The 15,614-nt window shown below is 39.0% G+C and overlaps 2 protein-coding genes across 5 annotated transcripts in view; one reads left to right on the forward strand and one right to left on the reverse strand.

The window, feature by feature from the left end:
• tut4 (terminal uridylyl transferase 4) overlaps positions 1–10,344 on the reverse strand; it is a 39,027-nt gene extending 28,683 nt beyond the window's left edge. For 2 of the 4 annotated variants that reach the window (XR_004213803.1, XM_031876026.1), the window contains exons 1-14: positions 10,218–10,344; positions 10,002–10,105; positions 7,674–8,224; positions 7,446–7,588; positions 6,582–6,698; positions 6,275–6,452; positions 6,064–6,152; positions 5,903–5,954; positions 5,050–5,119; positions 3,813–3,939; positions 3,602–3,721; positions 1,870–2,052; positions 1,523–1,697; positions 912–1,417 (exon numbers count right to left, since the gene is read on the reverse strand). Coding sequence is in view for 3 of the 4 variants with exons in the window: in XM_031876026.1 (XP_031731886.1) it covers positions 912–1,417; positions 1,523–1,697; positions 1,870–2,052; positions 3,602–3,721; positions 3,813–3,939; positions 5,050–5,119; positions 5,903–5,954; positions 6,064–6,152; positions 6,275–6,452; positions 6,582–6,698; positions 7,446–7,588; positions 7,674–8,148 (2,235 nt within the window). In the remaining variant the exon portion in view is untranslated. The other 2 variants (XM_031876027.1, XM_031876028.1) reach the window with 2 other exon arrangements.
• A 1,138-nt stretch (positions 10,345–11,482) lies between these two features.
• Positions 11,483–15,592, forward strand: gpx7 (glutathione peroxidase 7). Its single transcript, XM_031876046.1, has 3 exons — positions 11,483–11,650; positions 14,685–14,946; positions 15,321–15,592. The coding sequence occupies exons 1-3, from the start codon at positions 11,519–11,521 to the stop codon at positions 15,482–15,484; spliced, it is 558 nt and encodes a 185-aa protein (XP_031731906.1). The 5' UTR covers positions 11,483–11,518; the 3' UTR covers positions 15,485–15,592.
• The last annotated feature ends 22 nt before the right edge of the window (positions 15,593–15,614 follow it).

The following is a 15,614-nucleotide window of genomic DNA, read 5'->3' on the forward strand; positions in this document are numbered from 1 at the left end:
AATGACCCTAAGCACACAGCTAAAATAACAAAGGAGTGGCTTCGGAACAACTCTGACCATTCTTGACTGGCCCAGCCAGAGCCCTGACCTAAACCCAATTGAGCATCTCTGGAGAGACCTGAAAATGGCTGTCCACCAACGTCCACCATCCAACCTGACGGAACTGGAGAGGATCTGCAATGAAGAATGGCAGAGGATCCCCAAATCCAGGTATGAAAAACTTGTTGCATCATTCCCAAGAAGACTCATGGCTGTACTAGCTCAAAAGGGTGCTTCTACTCAATACTGAGCAAAGGGTCTGAATACTTATGACCATGTGATATTTCAGTTTTTCTTTTTTTAAAAATTTGCAAAAATTTCTACATTTGTTTTTTTCTGTCAAGATGGGGTGCTGAGTGTACATTAATGAGAAATAAAATGAAATTTTTTGATTTTAGCAAATGGCTGCAATGAAACAGAGTGAAAAATTTAAAGGGGTCTGAATACTTTCCATACCCACTGTATGTATGTATGTATGTATATATATATTAATATTAATATATATATTAATTAAAATATATATATATATATATATATATTAATTAGACTGTCATCATGTGTCAATAATCCAATAAAGACCCTCCCTAAATGTAAACATCTCACCTAAGTGACCTGAACCCATCAATGCTGACAGGATGATGCTTCTCCTAAACTGCAGCTATAAACGTGGGAAAGGTTGAAATCTACAATTTGTCTTCTTTTTTTTACAGTTCAGAAGCTATATTAAATAGTATTAAATACATAATTTAGGATTTTTGGCAGTACAATGGGTTACAATATTTTACCATTGTCAAAGAAAAAATATAATTTATACTCAAATCAACGTCAACAAATACTTGATTTTATGCTGGATTACGAATGGTGATAATTACCTTCCCACTAGTGAAAATCATCTTATCAAACACATAGTGAAGATCCTCTGACGTAACAGGCCCGTCCTTATCTGAAATACTGCTTCCCTCCACCTCTTCCTTGTCATTGTCCGGCAGGCCGTTGGGGCAGAAGGACGGTTTGTTCCCCTCATGGAGAGCCATGTCCATGAGGCTTGCATCTAAAGTCTTCTCATTACTTTTTCTGGACGGATCTGATGCATCTTCATCATCACTGTCAGGCTCCTCATCCTCCTTAAACCCTTGCTGCCCCCCCTGAGAGCCTAGGCCTTTTCCATCATCCTCTTCCTCTTCCTCTTCTTCTTTCTCAAGCTCTTTCAATTTTGCACCTTGCTTGTCTGCCTTCTTGGCTCTCTGGCGCCCCCCAGTGCTCCTTCTCTGAGGGCACGCAAAGTATTTGTAAGCCGTACGTAAACGCTCCTGGATGTACTCAAACACCATTTGGCTGTTCAAGCTTCGCGCGACATTCCTCTTCAAGGCAAAAGGATCTAAAATGTAAAAACAATAATACAGAGTGAATTTCTGATATTTCTCCAGACCAGTCAAACCATTCATATTTTTTTTTTTTTTTACACAATGAAGTAGTCTCTCACCTTCAATGGCGAGCCTGCGGCGAGGCCAGTTCTTCGCTTCTCTAGAGAGGAGCTCCTTTAGGCGGATGCTGATGATGTATTCTTCAAGAGCAAACTCCAGTGTGTAGAAACGTAAGAGGTCCAACCACAACTGGCCCAACGACACACCTTTACCCAGGTCCGAAGTTAGGCGAGTCTTTAAGGGACAGTAAAAGAGGCATAGTAAAAGCCAGGGTGACGCAGCAAGAACATCAACACTGCCCGCCATTTTTCCACTTTTGCTCTCCAAAAGCATGATTTGAAATCTGAATCAAAGTCAGTATAAATTGCTCTCTTATGACATGACTGTGTGCTGCAGTGAGACTCACCAAGCCTTCTGAGTAATAAGTATCAGCAGCTTTTTTCTGCTCTGGTTTGGGTCTGCCTTCTCCTCTGGCATCGTTTCGGTTGTCCGTGGAGCTTGGAGGTCTGCGCTCCCACCGGACGAACACGTCCAGTGAGATTCCAGTTAGATGATACTCGTCCACATGTTTCACATCAAAGTCTTCGATCTGAAAGAGGAGAATTAAGTCAGAGAAGACAATTAACATTAAAACAAAGAGGTAACTTAAAAAAAAAAGAAGTTCAAATTCTGCATCTCCTTGGCAGGCAGGTTTTCATGCTATATCGTGATGCTACTGGTGAAGGCTTGGGGCCTTGTGATAGTCGCCCTCTGATGTTAGCATTTCTATCTCAGTGAGAAGTGGTTAAACGTCCCCACTTTTAAAATAATTATTTATATTTCTTTCACCACTTTAGCCTTTATTGACAGAGATTATTGAGACAGACAGATGACAGACTGAGAAGACAGAGGAGGAAGTTATGTTGAAACAAAATTCCCCTACCAACGACTTTGCGATTGCACGCGCTGCATCTTAACAAGTAGGATACACAGAAGCCTCGCATTTTCATCCACCCAGCCCACCGTGCATTTTTTGAGGAAAGCGCAAAAGCCCTCCAGTTTTAGAAAGTTCAGCTCTAAGTGAATAAATGCTCTCCATCACTGCATTATGTCCTCTGCCGTGCAAGCAGAAAAGCACATGTCGAGCACAAAGAAGTGAACTACAACTACAAAAGTGAAGGAAAGCCTACTGATGTCACAGAACAGGAAAGCAAACATTTGGGTCACTTGAGAGATTCAGGATAAGTTTTAGATTGGATTGTTATGTTAGGTTATAACTATTACAGTATAGATTTGTGACGTATTTATTTTGGACCTGTTGATGTGACTGTTTGATGGGGTAGCAGAGTGTTTCTGGCACAACTTCACCTACATTAAAAGTGCATGGAGAAAGGAGTTGGGTGTAGTTACAGGTTCACGGGCACATACCACACCAAGCAGTGATGCCAGGTGTGGAATGTTGTTGGAATGAGGGCTTGAAACTTTCAAACATGGCGAGAAGCAAAACACTGGTTTTTCAGCCTGGTTTTCTTCTCTTTAACGTGCAACTTCAGAAAACCTTTGTTTAAGTGCGTGTCCATTATCTATTTGTATTTGTTTAGGTTTCCATATCATTCTGTAGCTTCACACTGGTGTTCCTGATGTATTCAAATCTGAACATTCAATTTTGTATGTTTAGCATCACAATGCAATATAACAGATTCAGTTTTCTGTTAGAAATGGCTGTCTGATGGCAAGGCTAAGTGGTGAAAGTGGAAATCCGGCAGACACGGACACACCTTCATATCTAAATCTTGTGTTCGACCCAGGTTTCCCAACGCAGACCTGAGACCTGTCAGACATGTCATAAGAATGCAGATCATAGTATGAATTCCAGTGAATGGGTGGACAATGTCTACATTTCACCTGGGACACTTGCACTATCAATTGTGTTTTCAGAGAACTGTATTAAATTGCAGCTTGTTTCCCAGAATTATATTTAAATAAATAATATTTTTTAGTTTGTGCTCCATTTTAAAAAAAAAAAAGAAAGAAAGAAGAAAAAAAAAAAGGGGGGGGGGGGGGTAGGCAGTATGGCACTTACAAATAAGTACAACTGTCTTCCCTGAGTGGAAAGGTGGACCTGAAAAAGACCTGAAAAAACCCAACACTTCACATACCCAGCGGCCCAGGTAGACGGGGAGGATAGGCTCCTTCTTCTGCTGCAGGAAAAAGATGACCATGAGGGCTAAGGAGTACGAGGGGATGCCCCCCTCAGCCTGGCAGTCGACATGACACAGCTGTGGAGATAAACATACAGGGGGGGAAAAATGCTTTAGTCTGCATTTTTCGCTTCTTCTTTCAGCCGAAGAGAGTCGGTCACAGCCTTACCCTTGCCCAGTAGCGGAAGGCCAGCACCAGGGGGATTAATCTGGGTTCCAGTTTAGACAGGGCTGCCAGGTGATTGGTGGTGAGACAAGCAACGTCATTACCTGCACTCACTTTACACATCAGGCCGCTGCACAGGCACAGAAGTGAGGGAAAACCACCATGAAAAGTTGGATGAAATTCTTAAATCGACATTGAAGAGAACCTCAGTCTAACTGCTGCAACGGCTCATTGAGGGGATAAGATATAGATTATGTTTTTAACCGAGAATATATGAAAGACACAAGTACGCAACACTGAAAGCTTTACTGTGATGTATTACCCTTTCTTTTTCGAAAATATATTCGGAAGGCACCAAAGTGGTGCCAGACTATAAAATAGTGTTGGAACTGCAAGATTCAAAGGTAAGTGGGAGTCAATATCTACTGTAACAATGTGCAGTTACATAAGTACACAGAAATGAGATCATCTAACATAACTAAGTGAAATGACACAATCTAAAAGGTACCATGTTGCAATGATAGAAAGACTTCTTTCCTCTAATCATCAATGTTAAGACAAAAACAAATATATAACATATGAGAACTACATACTATAAACTATCACTAAAGTAACCATGAACTCCATTTCTAGACATGTATGACAATTTATTCGAACCTCAATGACAGTAAACTGACAGAAATATACAAAGTGAACTTAAAAGTGGTGAGAGGGTGCCTGACACAGAAAACCCTGAAAATGCTTATTTTTGGTGTAATCAAGCCAGGGATGAGATCTGTTGTGTGTATTTATAGCTTCAGAGACCAATCGGTAGAGAGTGCACTCCAGGTGATGGAGGTTTTCCTCTAAAAAAAGTTAAAATCTCAACTACTGATTGAGAAAAGATAAGAACATAGTAGAAGAGAATGGAGACCTTCTGATGGTGCTGCATTGTTTATTGATGTATATATGCATGCTGCAAATATGGCTACATTATTTTAATATTATATTATTATACAGTGGGTTTTATTTTCCCTCTAACTTTCCCTGTTTTTATGTTCATACGTCTTTTTTTCCCTTATTGTAAAGCACTTTGTGCTGCATTTATTGTATGAAAAATGCTACACAATTAAACCTTAAAATACATTTCTACTATATAGAGATAGAGATAGATAGATAGATAGATAGATAGATAGATAGATAGATAGATAGATAGATAGATAATAAAAACCTGCATCAATGCATTTGATGATACACTTACTTGCTAACATCCCGACAGAAAATGGCAGGAACTTTGGCATGAAAATCTGACTCAACCTCGGAAAATTCAGCTATAGAAGAGAGACAGGAAAAAATAAAAAGTGTTAAATTACCTGCCGATGAGTTGCACAAACTCAAATTCATTGCAGGACTTTTACATAAAACTGGAACCACCTGAATGAGGTCATGAGGACCAACATATTATCGTAACTCAAGACCAAAGCAGATAATGAATTTCAAAACAATGTGCTTCTTGACAACATTCTGCTTGGTCTAATTTGCACATGCTATCAGACATATGAACCAACAAGACAAAGCCAAGAAGTCCAGACGAACAAAAACAGTGGGGTTATACTACTTAGTAAAAATTAAAGCTGGGCAATCATTTTGATTAATTAATGAATTTAAATTCATGGTTTAGGACCTATAAATAGTTTAATTATGGTACAGAACTGCCATCACTTCCCTCAGCTCCTGTAGTTCATAGTTAGCATGCGAGTTCTCTTCAGACACTGTTCAACATGGCACTAGCGCTAATAAAAAGGGAGGAGTTGGTTCCCTAAAAGAGTTGGTAACGTGCCACAGGGCATGCACAATAACATGTTTACGAACAGCTTTTTTTCTTCAGGGAAACATTTTTTCCAAGAGGCATCTTTATTTGTTTTTGTTTTTAAAGTGAAGATTGGAGAAAGTTAATAATTCCTTTGTCTTTTGTCAGCCTAGTTTGATTTTAGGAAAAAAATCGTTAATTGGATGTAATGTGAACAAATCTGACATTGTATTTTTAGGCCCTAATAACAAATCATCATGTCTCAACTCGTGTAAAAAGTGAACATGCACTGAGCAAAACTTACGGCTTTTCTTAAGGATTTCCAGCACTTGAATCAAGACCTCCGGTTGTGTCATCTGAACGGAGGAAAGGAATGAGAGGACTATTAGACCAAATGTCACTGCTGATGTATAATGTCATTATTGAAAATACACATATTTTTTTCTATAGCAAGAGCCGACTTACTGAGGGGGGGTGGGTGACATCGATGTTGATATCACTCGTCTTGAAGGCAAATCGGGTAAGACATGAACCATAGAGACGGAGAGCACAAGCTGGAAAACCAAAGAAAAGATATTGGAAGGATTAATAAAGACTTATATAAATACAGAATAAACTGGGCACTGAGGACCAGCAAAGTCTAATTTTCTAAGGACATATGATCACGGCATACAACCTGAGAGGTGCCTCTTGATGATCTCTTCCATCCTGATGACCACGGCTTTCCGAACCTCAAAGTCCTCCTCTGAGATCCCGTGCTGCCTCACTGTATCCAGGACGGCCGTGTCCACGGCCTTCAGCTGGGCAGCAGACGCGGGCGGCAGGGCTCGCAGCTCATTCTCCTCCTGTTTCTCCTGAAACACCAGAACCAGAGTATGTTAAAGACTTCCTTCTAAACCCTTACTTTGTGCCAATTCAGAAGAATTGCATTACTCAAGCAGGGCCTGGAATGAATGACTATACGAACTTAAAAGTTCCCGTACCATTATGTTCTTCTTGTGTCTCTTCTCCTTGATGTGTTTGTGGGCTCCTTGAATGTTCTCAATGTGCACAGAACAGAGCTTGCATAAGTATTGATAGTTTGGGTACTCGGGGGACTGCTGTGAAAACAGGGAGAGAAGCAAAAGCAATCAGTTCATGCATGTTCTCTTGCAGTTTTTCCAGCTGGAAATTTGGGGATCACATGATCACAATCACAAATCCCACCTGCTCGTACTAGTTGGAGATAAAAATCAAACAAATCACAAGCACAGGGAAAAAAAACAAACTGGTGATGATTCCATGGAGAAAGTGAAAGTATGGACAGGTTGGGTTTTCATTATTGTCTTTATTTATCAAAGTAAGTCAAACTTCTCCAGTGCGTCAGCCTTTTTTTTTTGTCTTAACACAAAAACAGCTGTGCAGGAACTCTGGCTCTAAAAAATACAGTCTCAGTTGGAATGGTATGAAAGTATTGAAAGTCAACATAAGTAGCTGTCGCTTTTGTGTGCAGTTATTTTCCGTCCAAAAATATTTTAGCTGTAATTAAGTAAGTTAAGTTCTGGGCGACACTTATATAATGAGCTCTATGAAAGTTTAAACATCCCCCAATTTACAATAACAGGGTCATTATGTTTGAAGACTTCATAGTGTATTTGGACTTGGAGCAGTTGTTTGATTTAGATTTTATGACGAATACATGTCTGATCAAGGAAACAGATGAAGGATAAATAACTATGTTTATCCGTTGAGCTATTTATCAATCTATCCATTGCAGATGTATACTGGCTGAACCCATAATGCAGCAACTGAGATTAGCTGAACCACACATTTACTGTATATCAGGCATGACTGGATTGTTGCCTTACTTTCAACAGTCGGTGGATGTAATCTCTGTAGAGGCGCTCCTCTGCCTGTCGGAGGCCCAGCTGTTGCTCTGTCAGCGGCCCATCCTCCAGGGTGGGCCTCACCTCTTTAATGGACTGATGCATCAATGATGTTGCTTTCACTCCTACAAGCAACAACGACAAGGCAGTTACATACAAAGATACATTTTGGTGGAGAGACATCTCAGGAAAAACATTATCCAAACTCACCATGGGACTTTTCTTTTGCTTGAACTACAATGGAGCTACAATGGAGCTCTGTGAGGCCTTTCTCAGGTGTACCAGGCACTACAGGAGAGCTGATCTCTCTGTTTGCCGAGGGGCTGCTGTCTGCAGAAATAGACACCCTGGTGTCGGGATCCTGTGCCACCAGCTTCTGTTGTGAGCTTGCCACCTTTCCTGTCCCCCTCTCCCCAGAACTCATTCTTCCAGTCAGTCTAGTGAGCCTGGAGGGCCGCCCTCTTCTCTTGTCCTGGGGGACGTCTGTGAAAGTCTTGCCTGGCCCGCGGCTTCCCTGACTGACTATATTATGTTCATCCTTTGCAGCGGTGAGGTTCTCTTTGCTGCGGGTTGCAGACTTGGTACCCTCTCTCTGCGCAGGAGCCCCTTTATTGGACTTCTCACTGGACAAAGCTTTGGGTCCTCTGGGTTGAGACTGTTTGACTGGACTTTTGGACTCATCCATCCCTGTCCTGCTGTTCTTGTCCCTGGTGGAGTCAACACCACGCTGAGGATGAGCAGGTAGGCAGGCCACCTAAAGCCTAGGAAATAAGAAGAGAGGAAATCATAGCAATCAGTCTAACTACAAGATTACTCTACATCAGGGGCCTCAATTTTATGTGGCCTGCGAATCCGCCAGCAAAAAAAAAAAAAAGTAAAAAAAAAAAAAGAAATTACATTTTTTTTTAAAAGTTAGACTTGATAATAAAAATATCCCCATACTCGAAATTATGAGATAGAAAGTCGAAGCTATGAGATAGAAAGTCAGAACTATGATAGAAAGTCATAATTCTGGGATAGAAAGTCAAAATGATGAGATAGAAAGTCAAAATGATGATACTTAAACAGTCATAAGCAGCTCTTTGGTTGGTTACTGTACATTTGACATGGAAATGTATTGTGAGTACATTGAAGACTACTTTAAACGTGGCTTTAAAACACATGAAACACTTTATGTGGGATTGTGCAAACGCACCCTTGAAAGGATTTTAAGCATTGAACAAAGTTATTGTAATAACTTGTTTGATATTTGTCTTTGCTATTTTCTTTAATAGTTTGATAGAGTAATGTGGGTTTCTTAACCCTAAATTAAAAGGATTTAAGTTATAATAACAGAAATGTGCTTAAATATATTTTTACATTTATATAACTGCATGTACAGTATTTTTACACTTGAATAAACAATAATCAAATGCAGAGACAGTTATTTAACAACATGTTACGAGTAGTTACATTTACAACCGGCCCTTTGTGGGCGACCATGATGCTGATGTGGCCCGGAGTGAAAATGAGTTTGAGACCCCTGCTCTACATTGTGATAGCCTGCTGTGTCTCTTGTTTTACCAGTCCAGGTGAAGCTAACTGATCCAACACATGTGTGAACTTACAAGACGTATGTACATTTCTTTAACTACAGAAATGTACAGAATCTACAAAGAGGAGACTACATTCTTCAACAGTCACATGAGGTTTGACAACACAAATACTATGGTCAACTAAAAGGTAATTTGTTCTAAAAATTTGTTTGTGCAATAAAAATAAAACAATTTTGACTCACATGGTGTGGTAAAATAAATAAATAAAACAAGGTAAAGATGACAAGAAGTGTTGGGTTGTTTTCCATCGTGAAGCCACAATAAGTAAAGGCTTTCTACCTTTTGTATTTTAAATTTAAGTTGTGCAACTTGATTTTTAGGGGAATTCATTCCTTTTCTTGTGTACAAAACATGGAAGAGTTTCATTCAAACATTGTCAAGTGCATGTATCAAAAAAAGTCTGCCAAATCATTCCAAAATATCTTGGTGTGAATTCACTTACAGAAGCAGTGGGGTGATTTCCTGGATCAATCCACACACAAAAAAAAGATGCAACTTTTATCCATTTAAATCTTACTAGTGCATTTCTCACATGACACAATTCTATATCGTATCCTAAACTAAATTAGTTTTATAACTTCAGTTGCTAAAACTTTGTACATTTAGATTACCGATACAACATGTAAATCAATTGATACATTATTGTGTTATGATAGAGACTGACTATTTGATAAAGAGTGATTCCGTATGCCCTTGTGAGTAATCTGGGGCGAATGTTAGGTTGCAGTTACACGTCGCATACGTAACTGGTTGGGCTGACTTTTGTTTCAGGTAACGTTACTGTTGGTTCAGGGGAAACGAAACTGATGAGGAAACAGACAGACACAACACTGGGACAGTTTTAGCTCCACTTCCAAATCAGAAATGAAAAGAGGGGGCACCTCCCGCTCGCATGTATTATTGACTAAAGTAAATACACACCATTAAAACCAAAAGGTGTCACCTGTGTTATGGGAATGATTCACGTTGACTTGACTTTCCTGTTAGCGGTCTTCGTAGGCTAACTAACGTTAGCTGCTGTGCCCCCGGGTCGTCCGTCTGAGCTAGCTAACGGGGAATAAATAACATTGGCACCCAGTTGGCATACAGCAGCAAGTCATTAAAAACAGAAAATAACGACTTCGACCAGAACAACACAGAAGAGCGCATACAAACTTACTTTCGGGCTCTAGGGTTGATTTTGGATTATTGTTTAGCTGTCTCCATAGTGTTGTTTTACATCCTATTTTTCAAATCCCACGGCCCTGGTCAAAACAGCAACCGTTGACGCCATGTTAATACATTACCCCGCTGCATTGTGGGAGTGTCAGTGATGATGAAGAGGGGCGTGAAGCATGCTGCGTTCAAATACCGCTCGGAAACGCTTTACTGCAACTGCACTGCAAGCATTATCTGTGTATAAATCTTTCTTTCCTCAAAAAAAAAAATCACGATGCTAAAAGTAGCCGACAGGCACACAATCTAAAATTGACAATATTTACAGATACATTGGACGAGTGGGTACAATGTTTGAAATGTTTTGAATTTATTAATGATGTTATCCAAAATTAGAGATATTTGGGATCTTGTTCTACTAGTATGAGAATGAAGAAGCCTTGATCGGACAATATTTTTGTCCTCCTTGTAGTATATTTCTTCTTAAATTACTGTTTGTTTGTCTAAAAAGCCAAAAACAATACACAATGAAAATGTTCTGTCCTTACTTTGAGTAAAATTCATACATATAGTGTGAATGTTACTCTTAAGGTTATTTTTTTTGTATCCATTTGTTTTGGCATACAGTATGCCATTCAAACCAAAAACCAAATTTTAGAGCACAGGATATAATCAGAAATATCCCTGCAGTCTCAAGTCTAGGTATCCCCTGGTTTACGAATGTGACAGAGCATAAATTCCCACACAAGTGAGACCCAGTTTGTGAACACTCTTACGGGGGAACAAGTCTGTAATTAATATGCAGAGCGTTTAGATTTTGTTCTGTATTTTTGGCTTGTGTTCATTTGTTTTCCTTTGGAAAAAAAGTAGGCCATGTTGTGTATGTCTTTAGCTTGCCTAATGGGCTGAAAGTGAGAGCAGAAAAGTTGACATGTCACATTTTGGAATTATGTAGTGGCAGTTTACTTTTCAAAGTTAAATCAGATTACATGTTCATTGTCAGGCTACATCAGTGTAGGCACATTCTAAATTGTGGTATACATAAAGCATGACATAAAACAGCCTAATTTACATTAGGCTGCAACAACAACAACAACTAATTATTTTGAGTTTTGACACTGCAACCAGACTGCAACCTCTGGCTGCAACACAAATTCGTCAACACAGCTTTTATTTTGTAATTTATGGCCGGAAAATCCAGGAAGTGTTGTCCTCCCCATCTGTAGCTTCACCGCCCGAACCAAGAAGTGCCGTAGGACTTCGATGAAGCTTCCTCTCTGTTGCGTTGGCAGTTTGACTGTAAAGATGCTTCCAGGAGCACTCACTGTGTTGCTGACTCTATTCAGCCTCATTGAGACCAAACAGAAAGACTTTTATACTTTTAAAGTTGTGAACATCAGGGGGAAGTTAGTGTCCCTGGAAAAATACCGGGGTTCGGTAAGTTTGAGGTAACATTATACATACAGTATATCGGTGATGTTAGAATCTCACTGTAACCGGTCTCTGCATGTCAACCGGTGGCATGAATGAATTTTGCATGGAAATGTTTATTTATAATTTCTCCCAGTTAGCATTGTGTTAGTAGACGTAACTAACACAGTAGTGCAGTTTGACTGTTCGGGATGTCCCATCATGTAGCCCCGCTAGCCTACGTGGCAAGAGGCCTGCAGAGCCCCTGCAGCTGCAGGAGCTTCATAGAGTTTTCATTCAAAGCAGGTAGACTAGATTCGCCGTTATCCGTCTATAACGAGTTGATACAATGTAACCTGTATGCACTTCAGATTTTATTTATTTGGCTGGGTTAATAAATGAGACTAAACATAAGGCATTTTATTTGTAGTTAGGTTTCTTCTTCATGATTGCTTTATTTGTTGTTTATTGCAATTAGTCAACCAGGCTTTGTTCAACACATGTCAAAAGACACCACATGACAGCGAAAGTAGAACAGAATAATTTGTCGGCTGCATAGTATTTATATCACTGTAGTAGGAAAATTCAATACATTCTATTTTAGTTTTTAATATAATCTTTAAATTGTTCGCTTAAACAGAACTTCAAAGGATGCTCCCTTAAACACCGTAAAACAAATATAAAGTATGTATCCTCCCCAATGTCCCTATTGAAGGTCTCTTTCACGGATGATTCCATGTTATTACCATACCTAGTAATCACTGTACAGTGTTTCAAATACATATATAATTTATAATGCACCGTTGCTGTTTTAAGAAGGTTGCCGTTGTGAAGGATTTGGTTTGTATAGAGGGTCTACTCTATAATGAACATAGCCCCATGAGGTTTTCAGATGCATCACACTTGAATTGCTTCATTGTGACACAAGATGTCAGCACTATGGGAACAAAAAGAACGCATGTGCTTACTTATCCAGTGATGAGAAACTGCCTGACTGTGACCTGAAGCATGAGGTTAACATGTATTAACCTGCACGAACATACTCAACTTTTTCCATGACGTGTATCTGCACAGGTCCACCCTTGACCACGTCACTTACACTGAGCATGAAAAGGTAAACAACAAAGGCATTGATCTCGTCAGACATGGAACTCTCATTCAGTGAAAGAAGTATTCAGATCCTTTACCAAAGTAAAATTACTAGTACAACAACATAACAATACACCATGACAAGTAACAGTCCTGCATGAAAAATCGTTCATTCACTAATATCTACTTTTTAAATTTTTTTATTCTTGAGAAAGTTCATTAGAAGTCTACGTTTGATTCATGACGAGTTCTTAATGAACAGCTGAATTTTCTGTTAATATTAAATGATTATTATTATTAAATTGTTGTTATAAAAATGAATCCCATTGTAATAGTAGTTATAAAAATAGTTCTGAAATGGAGGTTCTTCAGCAGGTAGTGAACGCAAAACGAGCTGTCACATTAGAGTCAGTTGTGGATATTAAGAAACACAAAAAATGTATGGAATGTTAGTACTCGTTGAGGTATTTACTGTCATGCAAATTACTACTATTATTATTTATTATATGAATATAAAGTTATGAAACGGACAGTTTCGCTATTTACACAATTTGATTGACTGTTTCAAAAATGTTGTGTATATTTCAAATACACTATAATACAGTACAGTACTGTATATAGAATAAAGCTTACTGTAGTTCAAATTATAATTAGGCTATAGCCTAAAACATAAAAAAAATATTGAACTATGAATCCTATGTATTACAACTGTAGAATTGAAGAAATGCAATAACAAATTATTTTGACCAAGTCCCTGAGGTGAAACAGCCATGAAACAATCAACCAGAAAGGTCAGTCAGTCTGCATTTTCAGTACAAGCTGCACTACAATGGAACTCCATCCCAGTGACCATTAGAGAACTACAAACATACAGTTCATTTAAAGCTCAATTAAAGAAATGGTTAGTTAGTACCCAACTCCGTCAGCACTAGAATGTAACTGCACCTCTGTCTGTGTTGAACTTTCCCTCGATCTGTCTGTTGTCACCTGTCTGTCCGTCTTGAAATTGCTGGTCGACCCTCATCTACCTGCATGCATGTCTTTTATTGTTGTTTAGCTGTGTCTGACTGATTGATGTATTTCACATACTCTGCATGCTTTTATGTTTTGTGCCTCTGACATGGATGTTTTTAGTGTCTAACAAGTGCAGCATAATATTGTCTTTGGTGCATGTTTCTATTTTACATAGTTATCCCTTATTTTATTTCCTTTGTGTGTGTTGACTTTGAGGGCCTCCGTGTTGCATGTCTTGCTAGTACTTGACAATGTATGAGTCTCCTGAGTGATGATACTACGTATATTAATATTCTCACTTTTTGTCATTGTTTGTGCATGCATTGTAAAGCGTCAATATTGTATAACCTTTTCAATCCAATCTTATATTCTGTTTTTAGGTTTATTTTGTAACATCTGCCTCTTGGCACTACAGATGAAAAATAGCCGTTTGGCTAACTCTGGTGCATTTACAGAAATGTTTTTATTAATGTGCACTGTCCCTTATCAAATACACCAATAAATAAAATAAAGGGTTCAGAGGTTAGAGTTTTCTTTTGGCTTGTGTTAAAGCTGCTAAATTTGATATTCAGAGCATTAATATAGAAGCAAAAAACGTTTTTGCTCTGTAAATATATCGTGGATGAATAGTATGTCATGTAGTAAATATTCCTCATAGTCATGAAAATAAAATGATCTTTCCAAGCTCCATTTATTGTGTACTTATTGTTAAACTAAGATCAACCCTGGTATGAAACTAGAAAACACTTTTTCTCCTTCCTTTCACATATAGTCCTTTCTGAGATGAACACAAGCTAACAAAACTAACAGATGATGTGCACAGAGCATGTTCAGTACATCTGCGCTCAATCAGGTACGTGAACAGCTGTTTACAATACCTCAGTTGCTGTTAATTGTTGTTTTGTGACTGTCAGGACTGTTACTGTAGTGTCTTCACAGTGTGTTCCTTTGGCTTTAGGTGTCCCTGGTGGTGAATGTAGCCAGTGAATGTGGCTTCACTGAAGAGCACTACGAAGACCTGCAGCAGCTCCAGCGGGACTTTGGGCCGTATCACTTCAATGTGCTGGCCTTCCCCTGCAACCAGTTTGGTCAGCAGGAGCCCGGCAGCGACAAGGAGATCGACAGTTTTGTTCGCAGAGTTTACGGAGTCTCCTTCCCCCTGTTCAGTAAAATCGCTGTCGTCGGAACCGGAGCCAACAATGTCTACAAGTACCTTGTTGGTGAGTGAGATGTGATGGTGTTGGTGTGAGTTTGTTCTTGCATCATTTGAAGATGTTTTCTTTATTAAGCAAATGAGCCCGAGACAACCAGGTTTCTAATTAACACAGTGGAATCTGGAGGATCCCACCATTAAAGGGCAAATGTTAGATATTCAGAAATGACAAATGACACAAATAACAAAACGTGGACAGTACAGTAAGCATATACAATACTGAAATCATGTGAACAGGGGAGAAGGATAGGAAGACATTAAAATAAAGGTAAACATGTAGGGCAGAATAAATAAAAGAGGGCAGCAATGAAATAAAGGAACAAAGGAAGATGGCAATAACTGATACATATTAACTCGTTTTCCTTCCTTCATTCTCTGCAGAGTCTTCTGGAAATGAGCCTGACTGGAATTTCTGGAAGTATCTTGTTGATGTAAATGGCAACGTGTTGGATGCATGGGGACCAAAAGTTTCTGTCAAAGAAATCAGACCCAAAATAGCTGAAATGGTGCGGCAGATAATCCTAAAGAAGAAAGAAGAGCTTTAACCTGTTAAACGACACTTTGGTGTTTGGATTTAAAGAGATAAACTGAACACATTCATTTTGCTTGTACAATCAGAATTTGTCAGACTCAACCATTACCAAGTCACATAGCAAAAGCAAGTTTTCCTTGCTT

This window comes from Anarrhichthys ocellatus, unplaced genomic scaffold (assembly GCF_004355925.1).
Source record: "Anarrhichthys ocellatus isolate YVR2014 unplaced genomic scaffold, GSC_Weel_1.0 scaffold102, whole genome shotgun sequence".
In the NCBI taxonomy this organism is placed as follows: Eukaryota; Metazoa; Chordata; class Actinopteri; order Perciformes; family Anarhichadidae; genus Anarrhichthys; species Anarrhichthys ocellatus.